Source organism: Rhinatrema bivittatum, chromosome 2 (genome assembly GCF_901001135.1).
Source record: "Rhinatrema bivittatum chromosome 2, aRhiBiv1.1, whole genome shotgun sequence".
Classification (NCBI taxonomy): domain Eukaryota; kingdom Metazoa; phylum Chordata; class Amphibia; order Gymnophiona; family Rhinatrematidae; genus Rhinatrema; species Rhinatrema bivittatum.
The window spans coordinates 29805210-29832390 of NC_042616.1; the positions used below are offsets into that span (position 1 = coordinate 29805210).

The following is a 27181-nucleotide window of genomic DNA, read 5'->3' on the forward strand; positions in this document are numbered from 1 at the left end:
ACTGGCATGGTCTTGGAGAACCGGCGAGCGGCCGATGAACCCCCTAGATTGGCCTCTTATAGTTTTGTGCAGAGCTTGCGTAGGGGTTGTCTCTTCCTTCGGGCTGGACTTTGTGTGTGGATATCTGAGTTGCTTTGTTCTTAATGGTATCTTGGTTTCTAAGGAAAGATATCCTGGATGGAAGGGTAGGGGGAACTTTGATTTAGGAGCTGGGACACTGGAGCTTCATTGCTGTTTCGTGGAGGAGGGATAGACGGGCTGTCCTCCCTTTGTTAGTGGTTTACCTTCATGGTGAACAGGCACGATGAGGAGGAAGGGGGGGAGGGGATAATACAACAAGGAAACCTGCGGGGATGGAGGGAGGGAGGGAGTGTGGGAGGGGAAGGACAGGGGTGGTTTTGCGATGGGTGGTTGGAGACGGGGCAGCGCTGTTTGGAGAAAGAGGGGAGGAGTGGGGGAACAATTTGAATACCGTGAAAGGGAGGACCTTTGGGATGGGTTTCCCGCGATACCGGTCTCGAGCGTGTGGGGAGGGCGGTGGTCTGGGATGAACGGCTGCGATCAGTTGTATTTCTTTGAATGTTAAAAGGATTAAACTCCCCTTCTCAACGTCATATGCTCTTTAAAGAGCTTCAAAGATTGCTGGCATCCATAGCGTTGATTCAGGAGACCCAGCTCAGACGTAGGGATGAAAGATTACTCTATTCAAAAAAAAAAAAAAAATACCCTTCTCGGTTTTTTTGCTCCGGCCACAGCCCCACAAGAAATCCCGTGGTGTGGGGATCCTTTTTTCTCAACACCTTGTGGTACATCTTCATGACCGGCATAGGGATCCAGCGGGCCGATTTCTGATTCTCCGGGTTACTCTGCATAACGTTTCACCGGTGTTGGTGAATCTTTATCGTCCTCCGTCCTTACAGGCGGAGACCCTACGGGAGGTGGGTGAACGGTTGGCTGCCTATCCGGCGGATAGTTCAGTTCTCACCGGAGATTTTAATGTTTCCTTGGGCCCAAGGCTGGATACTTCGGCACAGGGACCCGGCGGGCAAGGGAAACCCCGGAGGGTTTTAAAACAGCTGATGAAGGAACGTCAAATTAGTTGATATTTGGCGGTTAAGATGTCCCCTTAGCCGAAATTATACCTACTATTCCCATTCCCACAACTCCTGTACCCGCCTTGATCGGTTTCTCATTTCCAAAGATCTTACATAGCCGGGGCTGGGGATTGCGGACATTGAGAGTATAACCGGGTCTGATCATGCCCCTGTCCTTTGGACGTTATTAGGGCGCCAAGGTGAGAGGGGGGCGCAGGTTTTGGCGTCTCAACAATGATCTCCTGAAACTTCAGGGCGGGGGAGGTCCTAGAGGAATATTTTCACTTCAATCAGGGAGCAGGAGGTTTCCCCCATAACAGGGCGGGAGGGGGATGAAGGCGGCTCTCAGAGGTCACTCGATCGGTCTGGGCCCTTAATCACAAGAAGCGAATGAATTGCCGCAGGGAGGCCTTAAAATGCTTGAATTGCAAAATTTGGGAACTAGACGTAAACAGCAACCGGGGGTCTATCGGGGCCGGAGTCCTGGGCAAGAAGCGCGCGGAAATAGCAGCCTCGGACACTGCGGCGATAGCACATCGTCTGGATCTCCTTAAGCAAACCCGTTATGGATTCGGGGATAAAAATAGTAAGCTTTTAGCCAGCAGGGCTGCGCGCCGAGCGGCTCAAAGCATTGATCTATCACATTAAAACCAACTCGGGGGGGGAATTGCTTTCAGACTCAGCGGCTGTGCGGTCCAGGTTCCAAACCTATTATGAGGAATTATACGCGCCAGAGGTTAGGGCGACGCTGGACGATGTCACCACTTACTTGGCGGGGATAGAGCTTCCTACGCTGTCGGCGACGGAGCAGGATTTTTTTTGGGGGGGGAAGCCCATCTCCGAGTTTGAGGTGGACGGGGGCCATTAGAGACCTTAAGTCCGGCAAGACCCCTGGTTTGGACGGATTCACCCCCACTATTCTATAAAACCTATAGAGCCACTTTACGGGGCTCGTTGGCCCAAATGTTTAATCATATTAGAGAAGGGGGGCAATTGCCACCCTTTGGCAATGTGGCTGGCGTTACAATGCTCCCTAAACCAGGGAAAGACCCCCACGAATTGTGCCTCCTATAGGCACATTTCCTTAATTAATATTGATCTGAAGTTATTGACGAAGATTTTGGCTTTTTTTTGTCTCCGGGGGCAAAATAGAGGAGTTAATTCACACAGATCAAGTGGGCTTCATACCGGGAAGGACCAATCCGGGGAGGATAATATCCGGAAAGTAATCGACCTGATCTCCAGTTCCCAATGGGGGAGGCAACCCAGCGGCCTGTTTCACTATCGATGCCGAAAAAGCCTTTGACGGGGTGTTTTGGCCTTTTCTCTTTGCGGTTATGGAGAAGGTTGGCTTTTGGGGGGGGGTTATTCTTCAAAGTGGGTGCAGGGATTATTATAAGAGCTCCTTTGGCTTGTCTGAAAATGAATCGTAGCTGTACCCAGACATTTCCGGTCCGGCGGGGAACTCTGCAGGGCTGTCCGCTGTCCTCCCCTTTTGTTTGCCCTTCGCTTGGAACCATTCGCGGCGGCGGCAGTATGGCAGGACCCGGAGGTGCATGGCATCCCGCTCGGTCTCAAACGGTGCAAACTCTCACTTTAGGCGGATGACGTTATTTTTTTTTTCTTTAACGCAGCCCCTCACCTCCTTGCATCGGGTCTGGCACCAGTTAAACATTTATTGGGCCCCTTTCGGGTGAATCCGGATAAGTCAGAAATTCTGCCAGTTCATCACGATGCCGAACTAGAGCAGGATGGGAAGCGGTTGTTCCCCCTTCCGATGGACGCGCAGGGTCCCATTCGATATTTGGGAATAAATATCGGCTTGGAGCTGGACAGTTTAAGCCTCTGGTGCGCCACCTTCTGGGTGATTTGGATAGGTGGCACCGTTTACCGTTATCCTGGTTTGGGAGGATTAATACCATAAAAATGAATTTACTACCTAGGCTGGGGGTACCTCTTTCAAGCTTTACCGTGCTTGCTTCCCACGCATGCCCTGAGCCGTCTACAGAGAAAGATGTTCTTTTTCATTTGGAACCGGAGACCGCCTCGGGTAGCCTGGCCGGTGCTCTCCCGAAATAGGAGGAACAGTGGGGTAGGTTTACCGTCTTTGGTTCACTATTATATTGCGTCCCAACTTAACTATATGATTGATCGTCACGAGTTAGCTTCCACTAAACAATGGGCGGAGATAGAGCAGGCCTTGGTGGGAGGTACTCCAGTGCACACTCTTTTCTGGTCCGAGGGCCTTACACCTGGGGAGATCCAGGCACTTGCAATGCAATGCACGTACTCCATTTGGACTCGTTGGAGACCTAAGCTAGTTAGGGGGAAGCAATTTTCGACCCTCTCATCCTTTCAGGCATTTGCGCCACTTTGCAACTGGAAGATACAATCCGGTATTTAGCCGCTGGGAACTGCAGGGTCTTGCTAGCTTGGGACAAGGGTCTAATATCATTTGAAACGCTCTGGCAACTTTATGCTCTACCTCAGACCGATTTTCTGGCCTATGCTCAGTTAAAACACTTCATCCTAGACCGTCAGCGGGGTCGGCCATTATTTGCAGGGTACTGTATCCTGTCAGGCAAGATACAGAAAACGATCTCTAAGGTCTGTCAGTTATTAGTGGGTTCGGATTGTGCCTCAGCCTCTCTCGTATGACTGCTTGGGAGAGGGATCTGGGAGTCCCCTGGGACCGGGGTAAATGGGAAGAATGTTTCCGAGCACTGGGACGGGTTTCGATGTCGGCGGCTAGGATGGAGAATCGATATAAACCTTTGTACCGTTGGCACTACTCCCCCGCCAGAATTGCTCGATGGCTTCCGAGTCCGTCCCCATTGTGTTGGAGGCAATGCTCCCAAGTAGGCTCCTATATTCACACGTGGTGGGGGTGCCCACGGATACAGGAATTTTGGAAGGAAGTCCAGGGATTGATGGAGAGGGGTTTTTGGCCTCCAGGTCCCCTTATTGGCTGTTGGGGGGGCTTCCCTATGAGGAGAATTCGGAGGGACAACAGATACCGTTCACGCATGTGCTCACTGCAGCGCGTTTACTGGTGGAGGCCCAGTGGAAGGCTATCACAGTTCCAAATTGTTCTCAGTTACTTACCAAATGACATCATATTTATTTAATGGAAAATCTGACGGCGATCAGAAGAGACAGTCTCCCTAAATTTCACAGAACTTGGTCGCGCATAAAGGTTTTTCCTCAGGACTGAATGGGGTGTGGTATTTCCTATCCCCATCTCATTAGATTGGGTGGAGGCTAGCATGAGTCAGTGTAGTTGTAAAGTGGGGAGTAGGGAGGGAAGGTTGGGTTAGGAAGGGAGGGAGGGATTGGAGGGTTGGGAGGGGGGAGGTTGGGCATTTGGGTGTGAGGCTGCTCTGGGGACGGGCAGTTTTGGATTATATAATAATACTGTCAGCATTTCTTCATTATAGATATGTCATAGTGTTATCTGAAGTTCGTTCCCGGACTTGGTTTCCAGTATTAATTGTTGAATATGTTATTTAGCTAAACGAGCTCATTCTATACCTTTACAAAATGATGCACAACGAAGCAGTATTCTAAAGATATTGTTTAATTCAATGGATGGCTATACACTTATTTCTCTTTTTGCTTTTGGATTGTTCTCATGTTTCTTATATGTACCAGTGATCATGGTATATTGAAGACCATATGTTAATATGTACATCTTTAATAAAATATAAATTAAAAAAAAAAGAAAATGCTCCATTCTGGGGCCCTGGTGCAGCCCACAAGGTATCTGAGTGTCTCTCTCAATGCATCTTTCCCTTCAGTGCAATCCTCCTGCAGAAAATGAGCAGTGATATTATACTGAGTGACTGTGAGAAACCTAATGCAGTGCTCTTACCCCAGGAACAGGCTCCCCGACCATCACCCCTGAGATTATATCCCACATTGAACGAGGGGAAGAGCCGTACATCAGGGATGAGCCGGGATCAGAGGAAGGAGGCACTGGGAAAAGCAGCCGCTCAGGTGAGTGCAGGAATAAGAGGGAGCGGGGTCAAACTGCTGAGCTGGAGAGTGGAAGTGCAGAGACCCCTTCACAAGCTCCTCTGCAGATCTGTGTAATCACTCACAGGGTGTCTGGGACAGGCAGTGCTTGTGTCTGGGTCATTTATTCATATTCACATACTGTGATACGTTGCGAGTACTCCTTGAGATATGAAGGGGGACGGAGGACAGAGCAGTCTGCATTCCTAATATTATCTTGGAAAAGTAATTATCTAATCTTACTTTTCCAAGCTATTATATTGTTTAAACTCAGTTCCCTGTAAAGCTCTTGTTACGCTACATTCTCGTTCAATGTAAACCGATATGAGGTTCCCAACGAATGTCGGTCTATAAAAATATTAAATAAATACATTCCTGAACGTTTCTTTGCAGGATAATTGTATTATTTTTTTTTTCAATTGATAATTTTTTATTTAAATGAAAGATAGTACATGTACAGAATGTAACTCTACAATAAAGCCATGAAATCACATGAACAGCAACCACGAGTACATGGAGTATAAAGGAAATACAGTTCAAAACAACAGAATCAATTCACTCCCACGCATCAAAAACATAGCAAAAAACAATCCGATGTACTATCAAAGTGTCACCCCTAAACCCCCTCCCCACCCCCACCCCAAACCAGGTGTCCGCATCACATAAAGTACACTGTGATTTGCCTGTCTTGACTGAAATAAAAACCTATCAATGTATAAGCGAGTCCTTGTGTCATGTGTCAACACTCAACCATTACGCTGCGTAGCAAGATCAAGATGTATATACCGATGGGTATGTGTGCGTATCTGTCCCTCCCCACCCCAAGAGGAGCATCCCCTAAGTCGGAGTAGTCTGAGCCCGCAGCCATAGCATCAGAGGGCGCCAGATCACTTGAAAAGGTTTCAGTTTGTCATGCTTCACCGCAGTCAGATGGGATAAATGATACTGGCTATGTAGCCGGTGAAGAACTGCCGCTCTCGGTGGCGGATCAGGTAGCTTCCATGCTTTGGCCAATTCCGCCCTGGCCGCAATGTATACTTGACTAAGAAATTTATTAGTACAGGTAGAATAAGCCTCCGATGGGACAAGCAACAGAACCTGCTGAACACTCGGAGCCTTAAAACCCTGCACTACAGTGCCCAGCCAGTCAAAAAGCTCCTGCCAGAAGGAGGTAACCTTTGGGCACTGCCACCACACGTGAATATAATTAGCGGTGTGGCCGCAACCCCGCCAGCATAAGCTGGAAATCGTAGGCATCATTCGATGAAGTTTCTCTGGAGTCAAATGCCATCTATACAATACTTTATAACACTGTTCTTGAATAGAAGCGGCAATTGACACTTTAGAAAACTGAAGGAAAATAAGATCCCAATCCTCATTAGTTAGTTCTTCCCCCAGATCCCTATGCCATGCCTGAATATGAGTGGCTGAGTAGGGAGAATGATTATTCAAAAGCTTATAGATTTTAGAAAGAATGCCCTTGATTTTGCCGGAGTATGCACAATAAGATTCGAAGAGCGTTTTAGACAAACGCACCTGGTTGGCAGCAAGTAAGGAGTGAAGGAAGTGGCGCACCTGCGCATAAGCAAGTACCTGCCCGGAGTCGAGAGGTCCCGAGAGAGACAAAGCCGTAATATCACGGACAGTACCTCCCAACAGAACGTTCTCAAATGTGGAAAGCCCCTGTTGTTCCCATACCGCTAAACGCGGGTTATTCAGGCACCCCTGAAAGAGGGTATTATGAAAGAGGTGAGAGGCTTGAAAATAATACGAATTGCCCACTAACTTAGATTTCCAAGCCTTCCATATCCTAAGGGTGGTATTTAAAGCCAGTGGTACATGGTTCAACGGGTGCCAGGTGGATCTAGGCTGCCAAGCCAAGGCCTGAATCGGCATAGGCCCTATCTGTCTCTGCTCCAATTGAACCCACTGTTTAACATCAACTTTATTATAAAAATCTACCAAAAAGCGGAGCTGTGCCGCTGCATAGTACCAGACGAGGTTCGGAGCCCCCAGTCCCCCTGCCCTCTTGGGTAGAAACAAAACTGTACGCGCCACTCGAGGGGGCCTTTTACGCCAAATGTAGCCATAGATTTTAGCCTGCCATTTTTTCAATAACATGGATGGTATAAAAATGGGGAGGGTGGAGAAAAAATACAAGAGGCGTGGGAGAATAACCATTTTGACGATAGCCAGTCTACCCAGCCAGGAGTAAGAATCTCTGTACCATGTCAACAGATCTCTGTCAATTTTTTTCCACAGGGAATTATAATTGAGGGAGTGTAATTGTGTCGTGCGATGTCCAATGTGTACTCCTAGATATTTGAGTGAAGTGCTAGCCCAGCGAAAGGAAAAATTGTGTTTGATGTCCGCCACTTCCTGAGGCGACAGAGTAAGATTCAGGAGTTCAGACTTGTCTAAATTGACAGTGAAGCCCGAAACCCCATGGAACTGCTCCATAGCTTCCGAGACTCCCCGAAGAGACGTAGCCGGGTTGGTTAACGTAAAAAGAATGTCATCTGCAAAGAGGGACAGCTTAAAATGTAAGTCAGCTACCTGAACTCCCGTAATTGAGGCCGTCCTACGGACTGTCATGGCAAAAGGTTCCAAAAAAAGGGCAAAGAGCATAGGTGATAACGGGCATCCTTGCCGGGTCCCTCGCTGAATATTAAGCACTGGGCCATACCCCCCATTAACTTTAACACGTGCTTGGGGCTTGTCATAAAGCTTCTGAATCCAGGTTTGAAAAAACCCTCCAAAATTCATAGAGCCTAACACCCGAAACAGGAAAGGCCAATGAACTAAGTCAAAGGCCTTTTCTGCGTCGATAGCTAATAAAACGGCCGATAACTTATGATGACGGACATAATCTATAAGGTCGACTACCTTCCGAATATTATCACTGGCCATACTTGATGGAATAAAACCCACTTGGTCATTGTGCACCAGTAAGGGAATAATGCCCTTTAACCTTTCAGCCAGTATCCGAGCCAAAATTTTCAGATCTATGTTTATAAGTGAGATGGGGCGGTAGGACCCACAATGAATAGGGTCCCTTCCCGGTTTAGCTAAGACCGTGATACCAGCTACATTAGCGTTAGTCGCCAACGAGTCAGGGCTGCGCAATGAATTAAACATCGCAAGGAGGGGTTCCGCCACTACAGAGGAAAGGTTTTTATAGTAGCTGCCGGTCAAGCCATCCAAACCCGGAGCTTTTCCCGGCTTTAAAGCCTTTATCGCCTGATGGACCTCCTCAATCCGGATGGGAGCATCTAGATATTGCTGTTGTGCGTCCGTGAGATGAGGCAGAGGCAAGTCCCGTAAATACATATCTATGTCTGTATCCTCAATAGTGGCATCTGCGCTATATAATCGCCCATAAAAATCTGTAAAACATTGTCTAATCCCTTCCGAAGACATAACTAAGTGCCCCCCGGTATCCTTGATCTTAGTTATATTATTTTGAAGGAGGACCGCCTTCAAGCGACGGGCGAGAAGACGGCCCGCCTTATTGCCTTCCTCAAAATATTGTTGCTTCACAATATCCAATTGAAAAGCTATTTTGTCAGCATCAAGGGCCTTAAGAGAATCCCGAATACCAGTCATTTGTTTGAGAATCCTAGGGCATTGATTATGCATATGACACTGGGATAGACGTGCTAGCTCCGTCGACAGGACCTGCCTCTGCTTCTCCTTCTCCCGTTTACAAAAGGACGCACGGGAGATAATTATGCCCCGTGCCACAGCCTTGGAACATTCCCAAATGGTTGGGTGAGGGGTACTGTCAGACAGATTGGTTTGAAAAAATGCAATAAGCTGGTCGCTTAATTGTTTCACAAAGGTGGGCTCTTTAAGAAGACCCTCGTTTAAACGCCAAAATTTCTGCCCCGTGTCCCTGTTATGGAGGTGCAACCGAATCCAGACCGGGGCATGGTCGGACCAGACTATAGGCTCAATGCCGGCATCAGTTACCCAGTTTTGCGTCTGTTTATCTACTAGAAAATAGTCCAGCCTAGAGTATATTTGGTGCGTGTGAGAGAAATAACTATAACATCTAGAATGGGGGTATCTCAAACGCCAAGCATCTCCCAGCTGCCAATGAGATATGAAGGTGGAAAGCTGATTCCGTACCTTTTTGGGAACTGCAGAAGTCTGAGAGGAGTTATCTAAAGAAGGACTATGAGTCACATTAAAATCCCCCCCTAAAATGAGCGCCCCCTCAGCATGGGTAGTCAACACTTCATCAAGGTGAATAAAGAAGGCGTCCTGACCCGTATTGGGAGCATAAAGGCTCACCAGGGTAATTACTTGTTGTCCCACCCTGATTTTCAGTAGCACATAGCGCCCCCCAGGATCCCGAACAACCTGCAAAACATCATGAACAAAATCACGAGAAATTAATATACCCACCCCGGCATATTTAAAATCTTTTGTACTGGCGGCCAAATACTGAGTTGGGTAAAAGGAAGAGGACAAGACCCGTTCATGCCTTTTCCGTAAATGTGTCTCCTGTAGCAATGCTATAGAGACATGATGGGTTTGCAATTCTTGATACAGTAAAAATCGTTTGCGGTAGTGATTAAGGCCTTTTACGTTGAGGGACAAGATACACTCCCCAGAGCTCACACTCTTAATTGGTGCAGCCATAATGGGCATGACAGTGAGACCTCCGCTGTACTACAGGAATCCCAGCACACAAGACAGCACAAACTAGGATACATCCTGGTAAAAGCAAACCCCCATCCCACCCCAAAACCATCACCCAACACTTCTCAAGGGTGACTAGACTCCTCTCCCGGGAGTCACTCCCTGCCAGCATGAACCGCATGCTCCCGCCCCCCTCCCTGCACAAAAGAACAACCAGTGAAAAACAATGAACCCCATACTGCTCCCCCATCTAAGAAAAGAACAAGCAGCCTCACAACATGATAGTGTCTCATGCAATGTCAGCAAGCGTCCCAAAGCACACGCTGGGATCCTCAGCCCCCAGGAAGCTGATATGCGGGCACCGGTGAAAAGCATATGCCAGCATGGCGCCATCATTAGTTAGTGAGCAGACAAATCCGGACGAGAAAGAAAAATCAGCCCTGATCGGATAGTGCCGCACTGGAGTCCTCGGAGTGGCGACGCAACCGACTGCCCCCTTTACCGGCTCTGCGCCATTTTGGATGGTCATCCATCTTGGAGAGCCGCGTGGATTTCCTCGGTGCCACAATGCTGGGTTGGTAGCCAGCCTTATTGAGAGCCCCAATAGCATCCGCCGGGGTTTTGACTCGAGAGGTCACCCCGTTGATTGTAAATTGTAGCCCAAATGGGAAAGTCCAGCGATATCGGATGTTCTCAGCTCGTAAGTAGGCCGTGATTTCCCTCAGCTCGAAGCGCTTACGCAGGGTGGAGGGGGCCAGATCCTGATAGAAAGAGATGGAATGTCCGTCCCAGGACCAGGAATTGCGCTTGCCTGCTGCATCCATAATTTTTGATTTTTGCACAAAACTGTGACAGCAAATAATGATGTCTCTTGGCCGGGCATCGGACCTAGGGCCCAGGGCTCGGTGCGCCCTCTCGATGCGTATAGAGTCAGTTAATGATCCCGCGACTTGATCTCCGGCATCCTGATGCTGAGCTAGAATATAGGTGCATATAGTGGCGGCAGTTTTCAGAGCATCACTATAGTCGGGTGTCTCCGGTACCCCCCGAATACGTATGTTACACCGCCGAGATCGATTTTCAAGATCCTCTAATTTTTCCTGTATAGTGCCAATATCCTCTTCTAGGGCACCCTGATGTTTAGCAACCTTATTTAAGGAGATCCCATGGGCGTCCACCCTGTTCTCCAGCTCATCCACTCTACGGCCCAGGCCTGCAATGTCCTCACGGATGTCCGCCATGGAGGCCATGAGCTCCTGCTTGTGAGTCTTTAAGTCGGCCCGGAAGTCTATAAACCAGCCACGAATATCATTTTTAAGCTGAGCAGTGGCTGCATCCCAATCCGACTGTCTCCCCGTGGGGGAATCGGGTACCTGCATCAACGCCGCGGGCGCAGTGTCCGCGGCCTGCTCTGGGCCTGCCTCGTGGTCCCCACCGAGATCCGGCGGCAGCTTGCTGAATTGAAAGTGCTTCAAATCGACTGTTTTCTTTTTCGCCGCCATCTCAATAAAATGCCTGGGAGCTTAAGGTAGCCGATACGCCGACTTTGGAAAGGGACAGCGAGATTGACATGGGGTTTCGCTACTGTTTTTGTTGCGGCGGGAGCGGAGCGAAGGAGTTACGCGGCCATCTTGTTTGCCGGCAGAAGAGCGCCCCCAGGATAATTGTATTATTTATAGCATGTTGGAAACGATGTGAGCGTCAGCCCTTCTTGCAGCAGTGCAAGTGGCTCAACCTTTTGGGCTGAGCCCTAAGATTTGCGCCGACAGTGGGTGAGCGAGTCTTGGCATGGGCCAGGCTACGACAGAGTCCAAGAGGCTATGACCGAGGCGAGGCTGAGGCTGTGGACTCAACGGATGCAAGGCTGAGGACTCGACGGATGCAAGGCTGAAGCTGAGGACTTGACGTGCTGAGGCAGTTCTGTATTGCGTTGCCAGGGTTTATATTCCTGGCCATGTGACATCGGGATGCCCCGAGAGCCCAGATTCCCACTGTGATGTCTTCATAACTTGGCACAGACTGCGCATGCCTGCCTAGAAGCGAGGCTGGAGTGGCGGCGTTACCCTGCTGCAAGGAACGGGAGCGTTTGGCTGACAGCGTTGGGGTGAGTGAAGCCGCTCACGGGACTGTTCCGCGATGGTAAACGTAACTGTCCTCCCCCTTCCCAAGCCTTTCTTCTTTGGCTTCTGGGGAGAAGTCGAAGGTACATCTTTAGCGTCTGGGAACTCGAGGGGTTCAACATGACATCTAAGGATTCGTTGGTCTTTCGACAGAACTGAGGGAGCATTCGCTGATCGATCCTGTTCTACAGACGAGGATCCTTCAGAGGGCAAGGATGTGATTTAGAGGTTCCAAGGTCATCAGGTTGGATGAGGACAGTCTCTGCTATCTTGCCAGTGGCCTCTACCCCCACGATGACGGATTTCCGAGGTTTGGAGCAGACTGCAAAATTGCACGATGCTGGAGTTTCTCGTCGTGTCTGAGAGCATTGGCTGGAGCAGGATGTGTAATGAAGTGGCAGATCCGGTACTTCTGGCAAGGTGGCCTGGAGCAGGGTACCCGGAGGTGAGAGAGCACAGTGTTCCTGGCAGGATGGACCCCGGTGATTGATCTGTAAGGTGTTCCAGTCAATGGAGTCTGAGCCAGGGTAATCCAAGTACAAAAGGACTGGATGTTTTAGGTAGTACATGGAACTGAAGGCTCTCTTGGTGAGACCCTTTCTGTATAGAGATGAGCAGGGTGGCCGTGGTTCCGCAAGCAGGTAAGAGCTCTCCGTAAATGGAAGAAGTAACCCAAGGAGACGTCAAGCTGGTAGTAGGGCAGCCACATTGTCATTTACAGTGGAGACTGGGAGACACACTTAAGGCAAATACAGGCAGTACTTACAAGTCTACGAAGGGCTGGACTGACAGGCAACCCCAAGAAATGTAAGTTAGGGGGTTCAGGAAGTACAATATCTGGGATACTCCCTTGGGAGAGGAAAGGTCCACCCGCAGGCGCGGGAAAAAAAAGCAATTACCCGAGTACCAGTCCCACAGACAAAGAGTAAGGTGAGAGCCTTAATAGGTGTCATCGGTTACTATCGACAGTTCGTAACCCTCACACGCCTGTTACAAAAGAAAGCCCCAGAGAAGGTTAAATGGTCTGCAGAGGCGGAGGAGGCCTTCCAGGGTTTAAAGAAGGCCTTATGCTCTGAACCTGTTCTCCTAAGTTCGGACTTTACCAAGCCCTTTATAGTACAGACAGACGCATCAGAGGTGGGGCTAGGAGCCGTCCTCGCACAAGAGAAAGAAGACCAGCAACACCCAGTAGCCTTCCTTAGCAGGAAGATACTACCCCCAGAGAGATGCTATTCTTCGATAGAGAAAGAGGCCTTAGCTGTTAAATGGGCCTTGGAGGCTTTTTGCTGCTACCTACTGGGCCGCCAGTTCACGCTGGTGACGGATCACCAACCCCTCGTCTGGGTTGCTCGGAATAAGGAGTCCAATGGACGGGTAATGAGACGGTTTCTGGCACTCCAACCATTTGACTTTAAAGTCCGACACCGAGCAGGGAAAGCGAACGCAAATACTGACTTCCTTTCTAGGGAAGTCTCCCTTGTACAGGCAGGCACTCAACTAAGGAAGGTTGAGCAGAGGGGGAGGGAAAGTGATAGAGTACATGACAGAAAGCCTCAGACTGCCTTAAGGGACCGGCTCCAGCTATCTGGCCCGTTCCACCTTAGGACAGACAGGAAGGGGATCTTCAGGTGGGGCATTTCCCTGAGGTAGGGGATAAGAGGTGAGGCCCTGAGAGAGAAGAGAAGGCCCCAGGAAGAAGAAGGAAGCTGTAATTAAGTGCTGTGTCTGTTTTGGAAGTTTTTCTTTTGCTTGTCAGTCTGCTGAGGTAAGCAGCCATTTTCTTCTGTTCTGTTATATAAAGCTGAAAGTAAACTGGTGAAAAACGGTCAGAGTCCAGCCTGGTCTGTTCTCCGGCCTACCCCAGTCCCAGGCCACTCCAAGGGCCTCACACCAGATAAGAGCTCTCCGTAAATGGAAGCAATAACCCAAGGAGTAGTCAAGCTGGTAGTAGGACAGCCACATTGGTGTAACAGTGAATCTTGAATAAAGTTGCCCCCAGCTCCGGTATCTATTAAAGCTTCAGTTTGAATTGAGTATTTCCTGAAGGTGAGGGACACTGGTACCATCAATCGTGGAGAGGAAGCAGGATGGTGTCTTGGGACACTGACTGACAAAATGTCCCTGTGCTGCGCAGTAGAGGCAGAGGTTATTCTGTCTTCGCCTCTGTTTTTCATCAAGTGAGAGTTGGGGTTTACCCAATTGCTTGGGTTCTTCAAAGGCAACAACCTTTGGTGGTTCTAGAATGGGCTGCAAGAGATTCGGAGGCTTGAGAGCAGGGTGAAGGTGTCCAGAAAGTTACAAATGGAGGAGGTGTTATTAAATTGACATTTATAGCTTCTTCCCTAGTCTGAGAATATTCTTTGTGAAGTGGCCCCTTTCTTCACTATTGAAGCATGGCAGTAGGCCTAACTCCCGTGGCCAGTTCCTCTGGGGTTTGTGGCCTCCGGTATCCAGTGCATCTCTCTCACACTCTGGCATTGACTGTGCTTGGTAGAAGGGCAGTTTCCAGGGTAAGCGTCAAATGCTGGTGAACTCCATACGAGAGGGGTGCAAACCATCTGAAAACTGCTCCAGGAGAATTACACTGGCCACCCCTGTGCCATTCTTCCCTTCAGGCTGTAGCCGCCTCCATCCTACATCCTTCGACTCCTAGAAGAAATTCCTTACTCTGCCCTCTCCTCAAGCCTGCTCTGTCCGATTTTTGGTGACGCACCTTCCACCCCTTGAGAACCGCTGCTCTGGCAGATGGTAGGTTTACAACCCATGCTTTGGCTGAACAGGAAAATTGGAGGAGGCTTCCCAGGTGAAAGCATTCTCCCTCCCTTAGTTGAGCGGGATCCTTGGTTCATTGAAAAAAATAATAAAAAGTTAACCCATGTGATTTCCACACTATTTATTTATTTATTTATTTATTTATTTATTTATTTATTTATTTGTTTGTTTGTTTGTTTGTTTTATTTAAGGTTGTTTTTTTTTTAATTTATATTTTATTAAGTTTTTAAACAATTAACATTGCAAAAAAACACAAGAAAATACCCTTTTTTACATCAAACCTTCTTAACAGGCAAAATACCCCTCACAAGCAAACGGTAACAGTAGTATCAAGTCCACATTACGGGAGGCTTATTGCAAGAAAATTAATATACCAAAAATTGTGTAATCACACATTACAAATTAGGAGAATATACATTTATAGCAGTTTAAACTTTCTCAACCAGCTTCTTTGTCCACTAGAAAGGACTCCAAGTGGGAAGGGTCCTGGAAAATAAATGTATTCCTCAGATAAGACACAGAGCACTTGCAGGGAAACTTTAAATAGAAAGTAGCCCCTAAAGCTACCACTCGAGGTTTTAAAGACAAGAATTGTTTTCGTCTCTCCTGCGTGGCTCTGGCCACGTCTGGGAAAATTTGAATCTGTTGTCCACAAAAATTATGGTCTTTATGTTCAAAATATTTTTGTAACACTAAATTTTTATCCTTCTCCCTACAGAAAGTTACAAATAAAGTAGACCTTTGTGAGATATCATCTGTAGAGGCTTCTAAAAAGGAAGTTAAATTCGGGGAATGTTGGACAACATCCATATCTTCTTGTCCTTCTCGTGTCCTTACTCTAGATTTAGGTATATAATAAAGTTTGGATATACCTGTATCATCAATTGTTGTAATAGATAATACTTCAATAAAATATTTTTTTTAGCAATTCAATGGCAGACAATAATCTGGTTTCGAGGAAATTTAATAACCTTAAATTTCTATTTCTATTTTGATTTTCCAGAATTTCCATCTGCCGATGAATTGCCAACCCATCTTTGATAAAGGAATTGTTTACTTCCTTAAGATTATCTATCTGATTAGACATAACTTTAGTGTGTTTCTCTAGCTGTACCAAACAATTATTATGTCTTTCCAGCACATTTTTAATTTCTGCTGTAGTATTTCTATTTTGCTCAATTGAATTAGTTACAATTTTCTGCAGGTTATCCAAAGACATCCAAACATCCCTCAAAGTAATATTCTGAGGAACCATGGATACAGGGACTGTTAAACCCTGTCCCTGATTCAAACGCTCCTCAGTTTTTCCCATATTTAAAGAAACATTTGTCACATCAATATTTGTTTTAACAATTTCTCTAGGCCCTGAAGAATTAAACTGGGATGCTGAGGCAGACTCCATACTTGATTGAGATAACTGCAATGGTCCCTGGGCTTCAGGGGATCCAGAGGAAAAGGAAATATCTGGAATTGTTCTTAAATTAAGTTGACTTACCCCCCTAGTGATGTGTGAGTCCATTGGTCCCCTCACAGGCAACCCTGGAGAGGAAGTCCAGACCTTTACTTTTCTCTTCCTGCCCATAAAAGCAGTAAAAGTAGCAGTAAAATATTTTCAAGAAGGGGTGCGCCCCTTTAGCGCGCGGCTTAGGCTGCGCGCCGACGGCTGCGCGCTGTAGCCAGTTCAATTTAAAGGGAAAATCAAACCGTCCCCCGTCGATGACCTCACGTGGGGGACGGGGCGTATCGGTCCGTGTAGATGTTCCCGGCTGCACTCTCAAGGAGCTGGAGCCCCGACCTCCGTCCCGACCAAACCCTCTCACCAGAGGGCTCTCTCCTCCACAGCGCCTCCAAGAAAACGCTGTAGCCAGTTCAATTTAAAGGGAAAATCAAACCGTCCCCCGTCGATGACCTCACGTGGGGCGCGGGGCGTATCGGTCCGTGTAGATGTTCCCGGCTGCACTCTCAAGGGGCTGGAGCCCCGACCTCCGTCCCGACCAAACCCTCTCACCAGAGGGCTCTCTCCTCCACAGCGCCTCCCTATTTAAGGTTTTTATATACCGGCATTCATGATACAATCACATCATGCTGGTTTACAGTTGAACAAGGGGGTGCAAAATAAATTAAAACTGGAACCTGTGCAAGGAAAGAATGCAGTTACAATGAACAAGGATGATCGAACTGGGAGGAGAGAAATACTGTAGGAATTTAACATCATATAGAGTTATTTACAATGAACTGATATGGCTGCATTATAGATGTTGATGATCTTGCAAACCATCCTTTTCTCCAGTTTTGATTACTGTGATGCCCTTTTATTGGGCAGGTCTGAAAGGGCTCAGAATGGTCGGAGGACCATTCAACTTTCAACATCCTTGGATGTTGGCCTTGGGAGCTTGCAGGCCTGGCAGAGGGTCAGCCCGTTAGCCATGCGGAGCCACCGTCAACCCTCAGCTCGGCCCGGGCTGAGGCCCAAGGGCGCACTAAACACCCCCGTTCTCAACAGTCCATTGCCTGCTGGATTCACTGATTCTTGTGTTTTGTCGCTGGGAATGCTTATTTATTACCTGTAGCTGGATTTTTATGAGGATTTATTATGAGACATTATTTATTTTTGATTATATGGTACCGAGTTTTCATGGGTGTTGGTTAATTAAATCCACATAAATAGATGAAATACTATTAGGCCTGGGGAGTCACATCGCACTTATATACAGTAGAGCATCCATATCCAAAGTGGAAAAATACAATCAAAAGAAAAACCACTTTGTAAATGAACTTAAATGGCATTTAAATAGCCCTGTGATGTCCAGCACTCAGTTCAAAATATTAGTGGAGGTCTTCATACCCAGCTACCATGAATCTGGCAAAGGCAATCTTTGCTTCTCTATAATCATAGACCTCACCTGAAAGTCCTTAAGAAAAATGGACAACAGTGAACACGTCTTCGTTAATGTTAAATTTCTTCTGTTTGAATTTTTGCTATATTTGCAATTTAAAGTACTTATTAGCTTTGACTTCTTGCCATCTCCTTTAATGAAGCCATCCCCAAGTGGTTGTCAACATTCTTCTATCAAAACCCAACATGGATCTGCGTTTCAGAACTGATCTGTTTCAGGAGTGCACCAGCATCCTGGGTCTTCTCTTCCTACATCATTGAAGAAAAGACCCAGGATGTCGAATTAAAAAAATTCAGAATGTTGGCACACCCTTTCATTAAGACGGGCTCACTATTCATTTTTGTAAGGACTTTCAAGTCAGGTCTGTGATTATAGTGAAGCACGGGTTGCATTTGCATTATTAAAGGTAGCTGTGTATGATGACGTCCATTAATATTTTGAACTGAGTGTTGGCTATCACAGGGCTATTTAAATATAATTTGTTAATTTATAAAATAGTTTTTATGTGTGAGTTACATAAAATAAGAATTCTGAGAATTTTATCCACCTCACAGAGTTGAGATATTCAGTCCTCAGCTTCGTCTTCCTCTGAGACCCAGCGGTGTGCTCTAGTTCATCCCAGAATGCTGCAGAAAGGAGGTGATGCAGCTGCTTTACACCCCTGTTCCCTCTGAGGTGTGATAATACTGGAAAAACCCTGACCGTTGTCACTGTGAGTCTCCCTCATATCAAATAATGTTTGTTCTTTATTTTCTTATTCAGAGATCCATGAGTCCAAGAGAAGACACGAGGAGACGCATCCTGAGGACCCCACTAAACAGCTGGAAATGACTAAAACTGTATCAGAGAAAGATGGAGCGGATACCTGCCCATGTTGTGCCTGGGAGGAAAACTGCTGGAATCAGTGCAAGCCAGAGGAAAGGCTGAGAAACCAGAAAGGAGACTCCACTGAGAATGTGACTCCGTGTGAGCAAAGTACACAACAGCTGAGAGGACAGACTGGGATGAGACCCTTTTCAGGCAGTGACTGTGCAAGTAAAGGAGTATTAAAATTGCAAAATAAGATTCCTACAATAGAGAAAGCATTTCCATGTAGTGAATATAATAAAAGTTGTATTTATCCATCACAACTGAAAGTGCCTCAGAAGATCCACTCAGGAGAAAAGCAATTTACGTGTACCGACTGTGATAAAAGCTTCACTTGGAAATCAAATATGAATAGGCATCAAAGGATGCACACAGCAGAGAAAAATCTCATTTGCACTAAATGTGATAAAAGCTTCAGTCACAAATATTTATTGAAAAACCATGAAAGGATCCACACAGGAGAGAAACCATTTACATGCAAAGAGTGTGATAAAAGCTTCAGTTCTAAATCAAACATAAAAATGCATGAAAGAATTCACACAGGAGTGAAACCCTTTACATGTTCTAAGTGTAACAAAAGGTTCAGTAGGAAATCGGAATTAAAAGCACATGAAAGAATTCACACAGGAGAAAAAACATTTCCATGCACTGAGTGTGATAAAAGCTTCAATCAGAAATCAGAAATTAAAAGGCATGAAAGGACCAACTCTGGAGAGAAGTCATATAAATACACTGAGTGCGATAAAAACTTCCATATTAAATCAAAACTGAAAATACATGAAAGGATCCATAAAGGGGAGAAACCGTTTACATGCACCGAGTGTGATAAAACCTTCCTTTGGAAATCGAAACTAAAAATGCATGAAAGGATCCACACAGTAGGGAAACCCTTTACATGCATTGAGTGTGATAAAAGCTTCCGCTGGAGATCAAAACTGAAAATGCATGAAAGGACCCACACTGTAGAGAAACCATTTACATGCATTGAGTGTGATAAAAGCTTCCGTTGTAAAGCAACATTGAGATGGCATGAAAGGATCCACACTGGAGAGAAACCATTTATATGCACTGAGTGTGATAAAAGCTTCATTTGGAAATCAAAACTGAAAAATCATGAAATGATCCATACAGGAGAGAAACCATTTGCATGCAGTGAGTGTGATAAAAGCTTCAGTCGGAAATCAGAACTGAAAAGTCACGGAAGAATCCATACAGGAGAGAAACCATTTATATGCGCTGAGTGTGACAAAAGGTTCAGTAGGAAATCTGAATTAAAAGACCATGAAAGAATTCACACAGGAGAAAAACCATTTCCATGCACTGAGTGTGATAAAAGCTTCAATCGGAAATCAAAACTGAAAAGGCATGAAAGGATCCACTCTGGAGAGAAGCCATATAAATGCACTGAGTGCGATAAAAGCTTCAATCGGAAATCGAAACTGAAAAGGCATGAAAGGATCCACTCTGGAGAGAAACCATATAAATGCACTGAGTGCGATAAAAGCTTCCATATTAAATCAAAACTGAAAATACATGAAAAGATCCATAAAGGGGAGAAACCGTTTATATGCACGGAGTGTGATAAAGCCTTCCATTGGAAATCGAAGCTGAAAATACATGAAAGGATCCACACTGTAGAGAAACCATTTACATGCATTGAGTGTGATAAAAGCTTCCGTTGGAAAGCAACACTGAGAAGGCATGAAAGGATCCACACAGGAAAGAAACCATTTATATGCACTGAGTGTGATAAAAGCTTCATTTGGAAATCGGAACTGAAAAATCATGAAATGATCCATACAGGAGAGAAACCATTTGCATGCACTGAGTGTGATAAAAGCTTCAGTCGAAAATCAGAACTGAAAAGTCATGAAAGAATCCATAGAGGAGAAAAACCTTTTACTTGCACTGAGTGTGATAAATGCTTTAGTCGGAAATCAAATCTGAAAATTCACCAAAGGATCCACACAGGAGAGAACCCTTTTCCTTGTTTTGAGTGTGATAAAAGCTTCAGTCGGAAATCAACTCTGAAAATTCACCAAAGGATTCACACAGGAGAGAAACCGTTTACATGTAGTGAGCGTGATAAATGCTTTGGGCAGAAATCTCAACTAAAAAGCACAAAGTGATTCACAGAGGAAAGAAACCATATGGCGTAAATGGAGTAAAATCTTGCTGTGTACTTTCATTTGGCGACCCTGATGTACAATATCTGGACTAAATCTCAGCGAGGTGGCTACTACTATTGAAGTTTTTAAAGAAACAAAAAGAAAAATTCACATTGGCTGCACATTGCCCGGGTTAGAAAGGCGCCCACCCTTAGCCTAAGGTAATGATGGGAGTAGCGGCAGCGCTGAATCTTCAGGGGAAGATAAGGACCTTGGAGCATCTGTAGGCCATGCTGAAGCTGTTCATGTAACCACTGCAGCAGCAGACAGACCCCAGAAGGTAATGAAAAAATTAAGAGATTTGCCTTCAGTTAATTGGACCCCTGGAGATAAAAAGGAGATAATGTACTGCGACTTTTATGCCAAAAACCTTGTATTTAAACTGTAGGGTGTGCAAAGAGAGCCCCCCCAAAATGGAAGTAAATAAAATATCTAAGGAAAAGTTGCAAAAGATGACTGATGGAAATGGATTGACTCTTAAGAAAGCTTTTGATAGAAATCCCACACTCGTGGGGCGCTATTCTGCCGTGCTACTGAATAATTGCGTGAACCTGTTGCTCCTGCCCCACTATTCATTTATGCAGTTCTAAAGCCATCAAAATCCTGATTTTTGAGTATCATGATCTCACTAATCAATCTACAGAGCGTCTACATGGCTACCAGAGAAGAGAACCGCCGATTTGAAATAGTTCTCCTTTTACAAACTACCATCAGAACTAACCAGTGAGTGGGTGAAGATGGCGGACAGCTGGCTAACATTTCTAAAGAGCCATGCTTGCAGGCCGCGGAGGAATTACCCAACACCACCGACAGCGATTCTAATATTCCCCCAGATTTTCAGGACTTTCCCATGCAGTCTGAACTCTAGGAGTGGTTTTTAGAGGTCAGATATGCGGCAACACAAATCTGAATTAAAGGTATCCATCGCTGGAATACGTGAAGACCTCGCATCTACCGGACATCGCGTAGATGAACTGGAAACTCGCACAGAGGCCCGCAGCGTTATGTTGAACATGCTCGGAATAAATCCCTGACTTCGGAGTTAGCCTCGCCTGCCGATAAGATAGAGGACTTAGAAAACCAGTCGAGGCATCCCCGAGACGGAGACATTTTCTGATTGCTCCTCCATCGCAACAGAGCTCTGTACTTACGTGCTAACCCATGCAGATGGACAGACCGAGGACACTCCAAATTCAGAAATTCAAATTCGAACTGAAAGGGCTCATAGCGCCCTGGGCCCTCGCCGAGGTAATAAGCCAAGGGATATTGTCATTAATGTGCACAGCTATGCACAGAAGGCATCTGTTTTGAAAATAGCTAAAAGGCAGAATCTCTGGCGGGGAGCTGAAATATCTATTTTTAACGATCTCGCTCCTAGCACAATCCGGAAGCGTTTTGAGCTACGGGAGGCAACTGAAGTTCTACGAAAAGAAAACATACGCTATAGATGGATGTTCCCCTTTGCCTTCTTTTTCTAATATAAAGGAGTCTCCTACTGCATTAACATTTTGCAAGATACAGCGGCTGCGTTTCAGCAAGTGGGATTGATGGCGAATTTTAAGGTTCCTCCATCCGCCCCCAGCTCCTGCCATGACAGTCCCGACTCCAAAATGGCGCCGAGTTGAACGAGGCGGCCGAAGGCTCCGGCGAAAGGCGGCTGAGAAAGGAGTGGTCACTGTGGTTTGGAGATGAAGAAACACTGAACTGTTTACTTACTGTGTGCTCGCTAACAAGGTGCAGGTTTTCAATACCTTCACTCTTGTGAGCAGTGACATTTGCGGTTCCTTTTTTCTCTTTCACTGTAATCATTTTAAGCCAACAATTGAGAGGCTTTAGAACTTAATTATACAACCGCCAGAACTATTATTTTGTAAGCCCTAAGTGAGTTATGAAGGGCTACCCTTTCGACTTAATGCAGAACAGGGTTGGTTTTTTTTTGTAGTGGGGGGAGATCAGGTCCGGGTTCTTTTCTTAGTCATGGCAAGGCCCCACTGCACAAGTTAGGAGATGCGAAACACCAGAGGGGAAATTGTACTGGAGAATTGTTTATGGAAATGCTTGAACTAACAGAGAATACCAGACTCCTCAGGTTTTTGCTATTCTTATTATTTGATAACATACCTATGCCCGTCACTTATTGGCCCACCTTATTTTTGATATCATAATATCACTTTATTTACGTGGACGATGTCCAAATCCCCATCACGGGTTCCTTAGCCAATATCCTCAAAACCTGGGAAAACGCCCTATCAACAATCAACAGCCTCCTCACCAACCTGAACCTTGCCCTCAATACCTCCAAAATGGAACTTATTATCATCTCGCCACCCCATAAGCGCCCTGCCCCAAGCAATTACCTTCTCGCAGCACGTACGAGACCTTGGGGTCACCATAGATAACCACCTCAATCTAAAAAGATTCATCGGCTCGACTTTGAAAGAATGCTATTTTAAACTAAACGCCCTAAAGAAACTCAGACCTCTCCTCCACCTCAACGACTTCCGCACTGTACTACAAGCCACAATATTTTCCAAAATAGATTTACTGCAACTCCCTACTCCTCGGTCTCCCCAAAGCCTCTATTAAACCACTACAAATGCTTCAAAACTCCGCTGCCAGAATACTCACTAATACCCACAAAAAAGATCATATCACCCCCATCCTCAGAGATTTTCACTGGCTCCCCATCTCCTCCCGTGTCATCTGCAAAACTCTCACCATCATCCATAAAACCCTACACAACCAGAGCATGCACAATTCCACACCCCTAACAGACCAGCCAGATTCTCCTATAAAGGCGCTCTATGCACACCCTCACCTAAGCTTTCCCACCTCACCACCACAAAAGAACATGCCCTTTCCATTGCAGGTCCATCTTCCTGGAATTCCATGCCACCCGATCTCCGACAAGAGCAGTGCACCCAGAAATTCAAGAAAAAACTCAAAACCTGGCTCTTCAAACGAGCCTACCCTTAAACCATCATTCTTCATACTCAATACCTTGTTTGATGTCTAATCCATTGTTTTTATGACCTCGCCGTGGTTTCACCTGCCTCATTGTTCTCAGATTGTTATCTTATTGTTTCTTTCCTTTCTCTTAAAATTCCTTAACCCTGTTTTTGTTAGCAATGTTACAGTTTCATGTACCTCTCTTTTCCTGTTAATACAGTTCTACGTAGACCGACATGATGTACCTACAAATGCGAGTATAAAAAAACCCCCCAAATAAATAAATGATTCATATAATATCACTCAATGTTAAAGGCCTTAACACCCACAGGAAACGCTTTCTGTTACGCAGGGAACTATTAGGTCAAAACGCCTCAATTGCTTTTATCCAGGAGACACATCTCTGCAAGAGGCACAAGCATTTGCTCCAGTTTCGGGAACACCCCTATAAATATGTAGCAGCAAGTGGAAAAGAAGCCAACTATGCCGGAACTGGTATTCTCATCTCCTCCCACTTAACTCATGAATTGCTAGCTCAACATTCTGAGCCAGGAGGACGTTACGTTTTGATGAGAGTACGCGTAGCAGGAAATATATATACACTTTTGTCCTTATATGCCCCCAATCACAATCAGGGAATTTTTTTAGAATGCATTAGGGAACTCCTGGTATCTCAAGGGGAGGGTTCCATTATAATAGGGGGAGATTTTAATTTCTCACCCAAACTAGGTTACCATCTGGCACTAAAAAAGCCTGTCACACCTTGTTGGGGGACTGGGACTTGGTAGACATATGGAGACATTTATTCCCCTCCTCCCGATCATATTCCTTCTGTTCCTCTCCACATAAAACATATTCGCACATTGATTTCCCTCTAGTTGACAAAACTATACTGACAAAGGTTATCAGTGCGAGAATCGAAGCCATCACCTGGTCCGACCATGCCCCGATGTGGTTGGACATTCATTGCAATCTAGGTGATAATAGGCAGCGTTTTGGGCAATTGAATGAATCCTTATTAAGATGCCTTCCAAGAGAGCACACTTAAGAACATAAGAAAATGCCATACTGGGTCAGACCAAGGGTCCATCAAGCCCAGCATCCTGTTTCCAACAGTGGCCAATCCAGGCCATAAGAACCTGGCAAGTACCCAAAAACTAAGTCTATTCCATGTTACCATTGCTAATGGCAGTGGCTATTCTCTAAGTGAACTTAATAGCAGGTAATGGACTTCTCCTCCAAGAACTTATCCAATCCTTTTTTAAACACAGCTAAACTAATTGCACTGATCACATCCTCTGGTAACAAATTCCAGAGTTTAATTGTGCGTTGAGTAAAAAAGAACTTTCTCCAATTATTTTTAAATGTGCCCCATGCTAACTTCATGGAATGCCCCCTAGTCTTTCTACTATCCGAAAGAGTAAATAACCGATTCACATCTACCCATTCTAGACCTCTCATGATTTTAAACACCTCTATCATATCCCCCCTCAATTGTCTCTTCTCCAAGCTGAAAAGTCCTAACCTGTTTAGTCTTTCCTCGTAGGGAAGTTGTTCCATTCCCCTTATCATTTTGGTAGCCCTTCTCTGTACCTTCTCCGTCGCAATTATATCTTTTTTGAGATGCGGCGACCAGAATTGTACACAGTATTCAAGGTGCGGTCTCACCATGGAGCGATACAGAGGCATTATGACATTTTCCGTTTTATTCACCGTTCCCTTTCTAATAATTCCCAACATTCTGTTTGCTTTTTTGACTGCCGCAGCACACTGTACCGACGATTTCAATGTGTTATCCACTATGACACCTAGATCTCTTTCTTGGGTTGTAGCACCTAATATGGAACCCAACATTGTGCAATTATAGCATGGTTTATTTTTCCCTATATGCATCACCTTGCACTTATCCATATTAAATTTCATCTGCCTTTTCGATGCCCAATTTTCCAGTCTCACAAGGTCTTCCTGCAATTTATCACAATCTGCTTGTGATTTAACTACTCTGAACAATTTTGTGTCATCTGCAAATTTGATTATCTCACTCGTCGTATTTCTTTCCAGATCATTTATAAATATATTGAAAAGTAAGGGTCCCAATACAGATCCCGGAGGCACTCCACTGTCCACTCCCTTCCACTGAGAAAATTGCCCATTTAATCCTACTCTCTGTTTCCTGTCTTTTAGCCAGTTTGCAATCCATAAAAGACATCGCCACCTATCCCATGACTTTTTACTTTTCCTAGAAGCCTCTCATGAGGAACTTTGTCAAACGCCTTCTGAAAATCCAAGTATACTATATCTACCAGTTCACCTTTATCCACATGTTTATTAACTCCTTCAAAAAAGTGAAGCAGATTTGTGAGGCAAGACTTGCCCTGGGTAAAGCCATGCTGACTTTGTTCCATTAAACCATGTCTTTCTATATGTTCTGTGATTTTGATGTTTAGAACACTTTCCACTATTTTTCCTGGCACTGAAGTCAGGCTAACCGGTCTGTAGTTTCCTGGATCACCCTGGAGCCCTTTTTAAATATTGGGGTTACATTTGCTATCCTCCAGCCTTCAGGTACAATGGATGATTTTAATGATAAGTTACAAATTTTTACTAATAGGTCTGAAATTTCATTTTTTAGTTCCTTCAGAACTCTGGGGTGTATACCATCCGGTCCGGGTGATTTACTACTCTTCAGTTTGTCAATCAGGCCTACCACATCTTCTAGGTTCACCGTGATTTGATTCAGTCCATGTGAATCTTTACCCATGAAAAACTTCTCCATTACGGGTACCTCCCCAACATCCTCTTCAGTAAACACCGAAGCAAAGAAATCATTTAATCTTTCCACGATGGCCTTATCTTCTCTAAGTGCCCCTTTAACCCCTCGATCATCTAACGGTCCAACTGACTCCCTCACAGGCTTTCTGCTTCGGATATACTTTAAAAAGTTTTTACTGTGAGTTTTTGCCTCTATAGCCAACTTCTTTTCAAATTCTTTCTTAGCCTGTCTTATCAATGTCTTACATTTAACTTGCCAGCGTTTATGCTTTATCCTATTTTCTTCTGTTGGATCCTTCTTCCAATTTTTGAATGAAGATCTTTTGGCTAAAATAGCTTCTTTCACCTCCCCTTTTAACCATGCCAGTAATCGTTTTGCCTTCTTTCCACCTTTCTTAATGTGTGGAATACATCTGGACTGTGCTTCTAGAATGGTATTTTTTAACAATGACCACGCCTCTTGGACATTTTTTACTTTTGTAGCTGCTCCTTTCAGTTTTTTCTAACAATTTTTCTCATTTTATCAAAGTTTCCCTTTTGAAAGTTTAGCACCAGAGCCTTGGATTTGCACACTGTTCCTTTTCCAGTCATTAAATCAAATTTGATCATATTATGATCACTATTGCCAAGCAGCCCCACCACCGTTACCTCTCTCACCAAGTCCTGTGCTCCACTGAGAATTAGATCTAAAATTGCTCCCTCTCTCGTCGGTTCCTGAACCAATTGCTCCATAAAGCTATCATTTATTCCAACCAGGAACGTTATCTCTCTAGCGTGACCCGATGATACATTTACCCAGTCAATATAACTTCTCCCGAGTTAATTTGGGACTGCTCAAAGGCTGTGATGCGAGGTCTGTTTATCTCCAAAGCAGCTTCGCT

General features: G+C 45.5%; 1 protein-coding gene and 1 long non-coding RNA gene across 2 annotated transcripts in view; one reads left to right on the forward strand and one right to left on the reverse strand.

The window, feature by feature from the left end:
• Positions 1-24590, forward strand: part of LOC115085852 (oocyte zinc finger protein XlCOF6-like) — a 393254-nt gene extending 368664 nt beyond the window's left edge. The window contains exon 4 of the mRNA XM_029592356.1: positions 18307-24590. Within this exon, the coding sequence (XP_029448216.1) occupies positions 18307-20540 (2234 nt within the window). The 3' untranslated portion in view covers positions 20541-24590. The remainder of the gene's footprint in view (positions 1-18306) is intronic.
• LOC115085891 overlaps positions 1-27181 on the reverse strand; it is a 318986-nt gene that overhangs the window by 234017 nt on the left and 57788 nt on the right. The window lies entirely within an intron of this gene.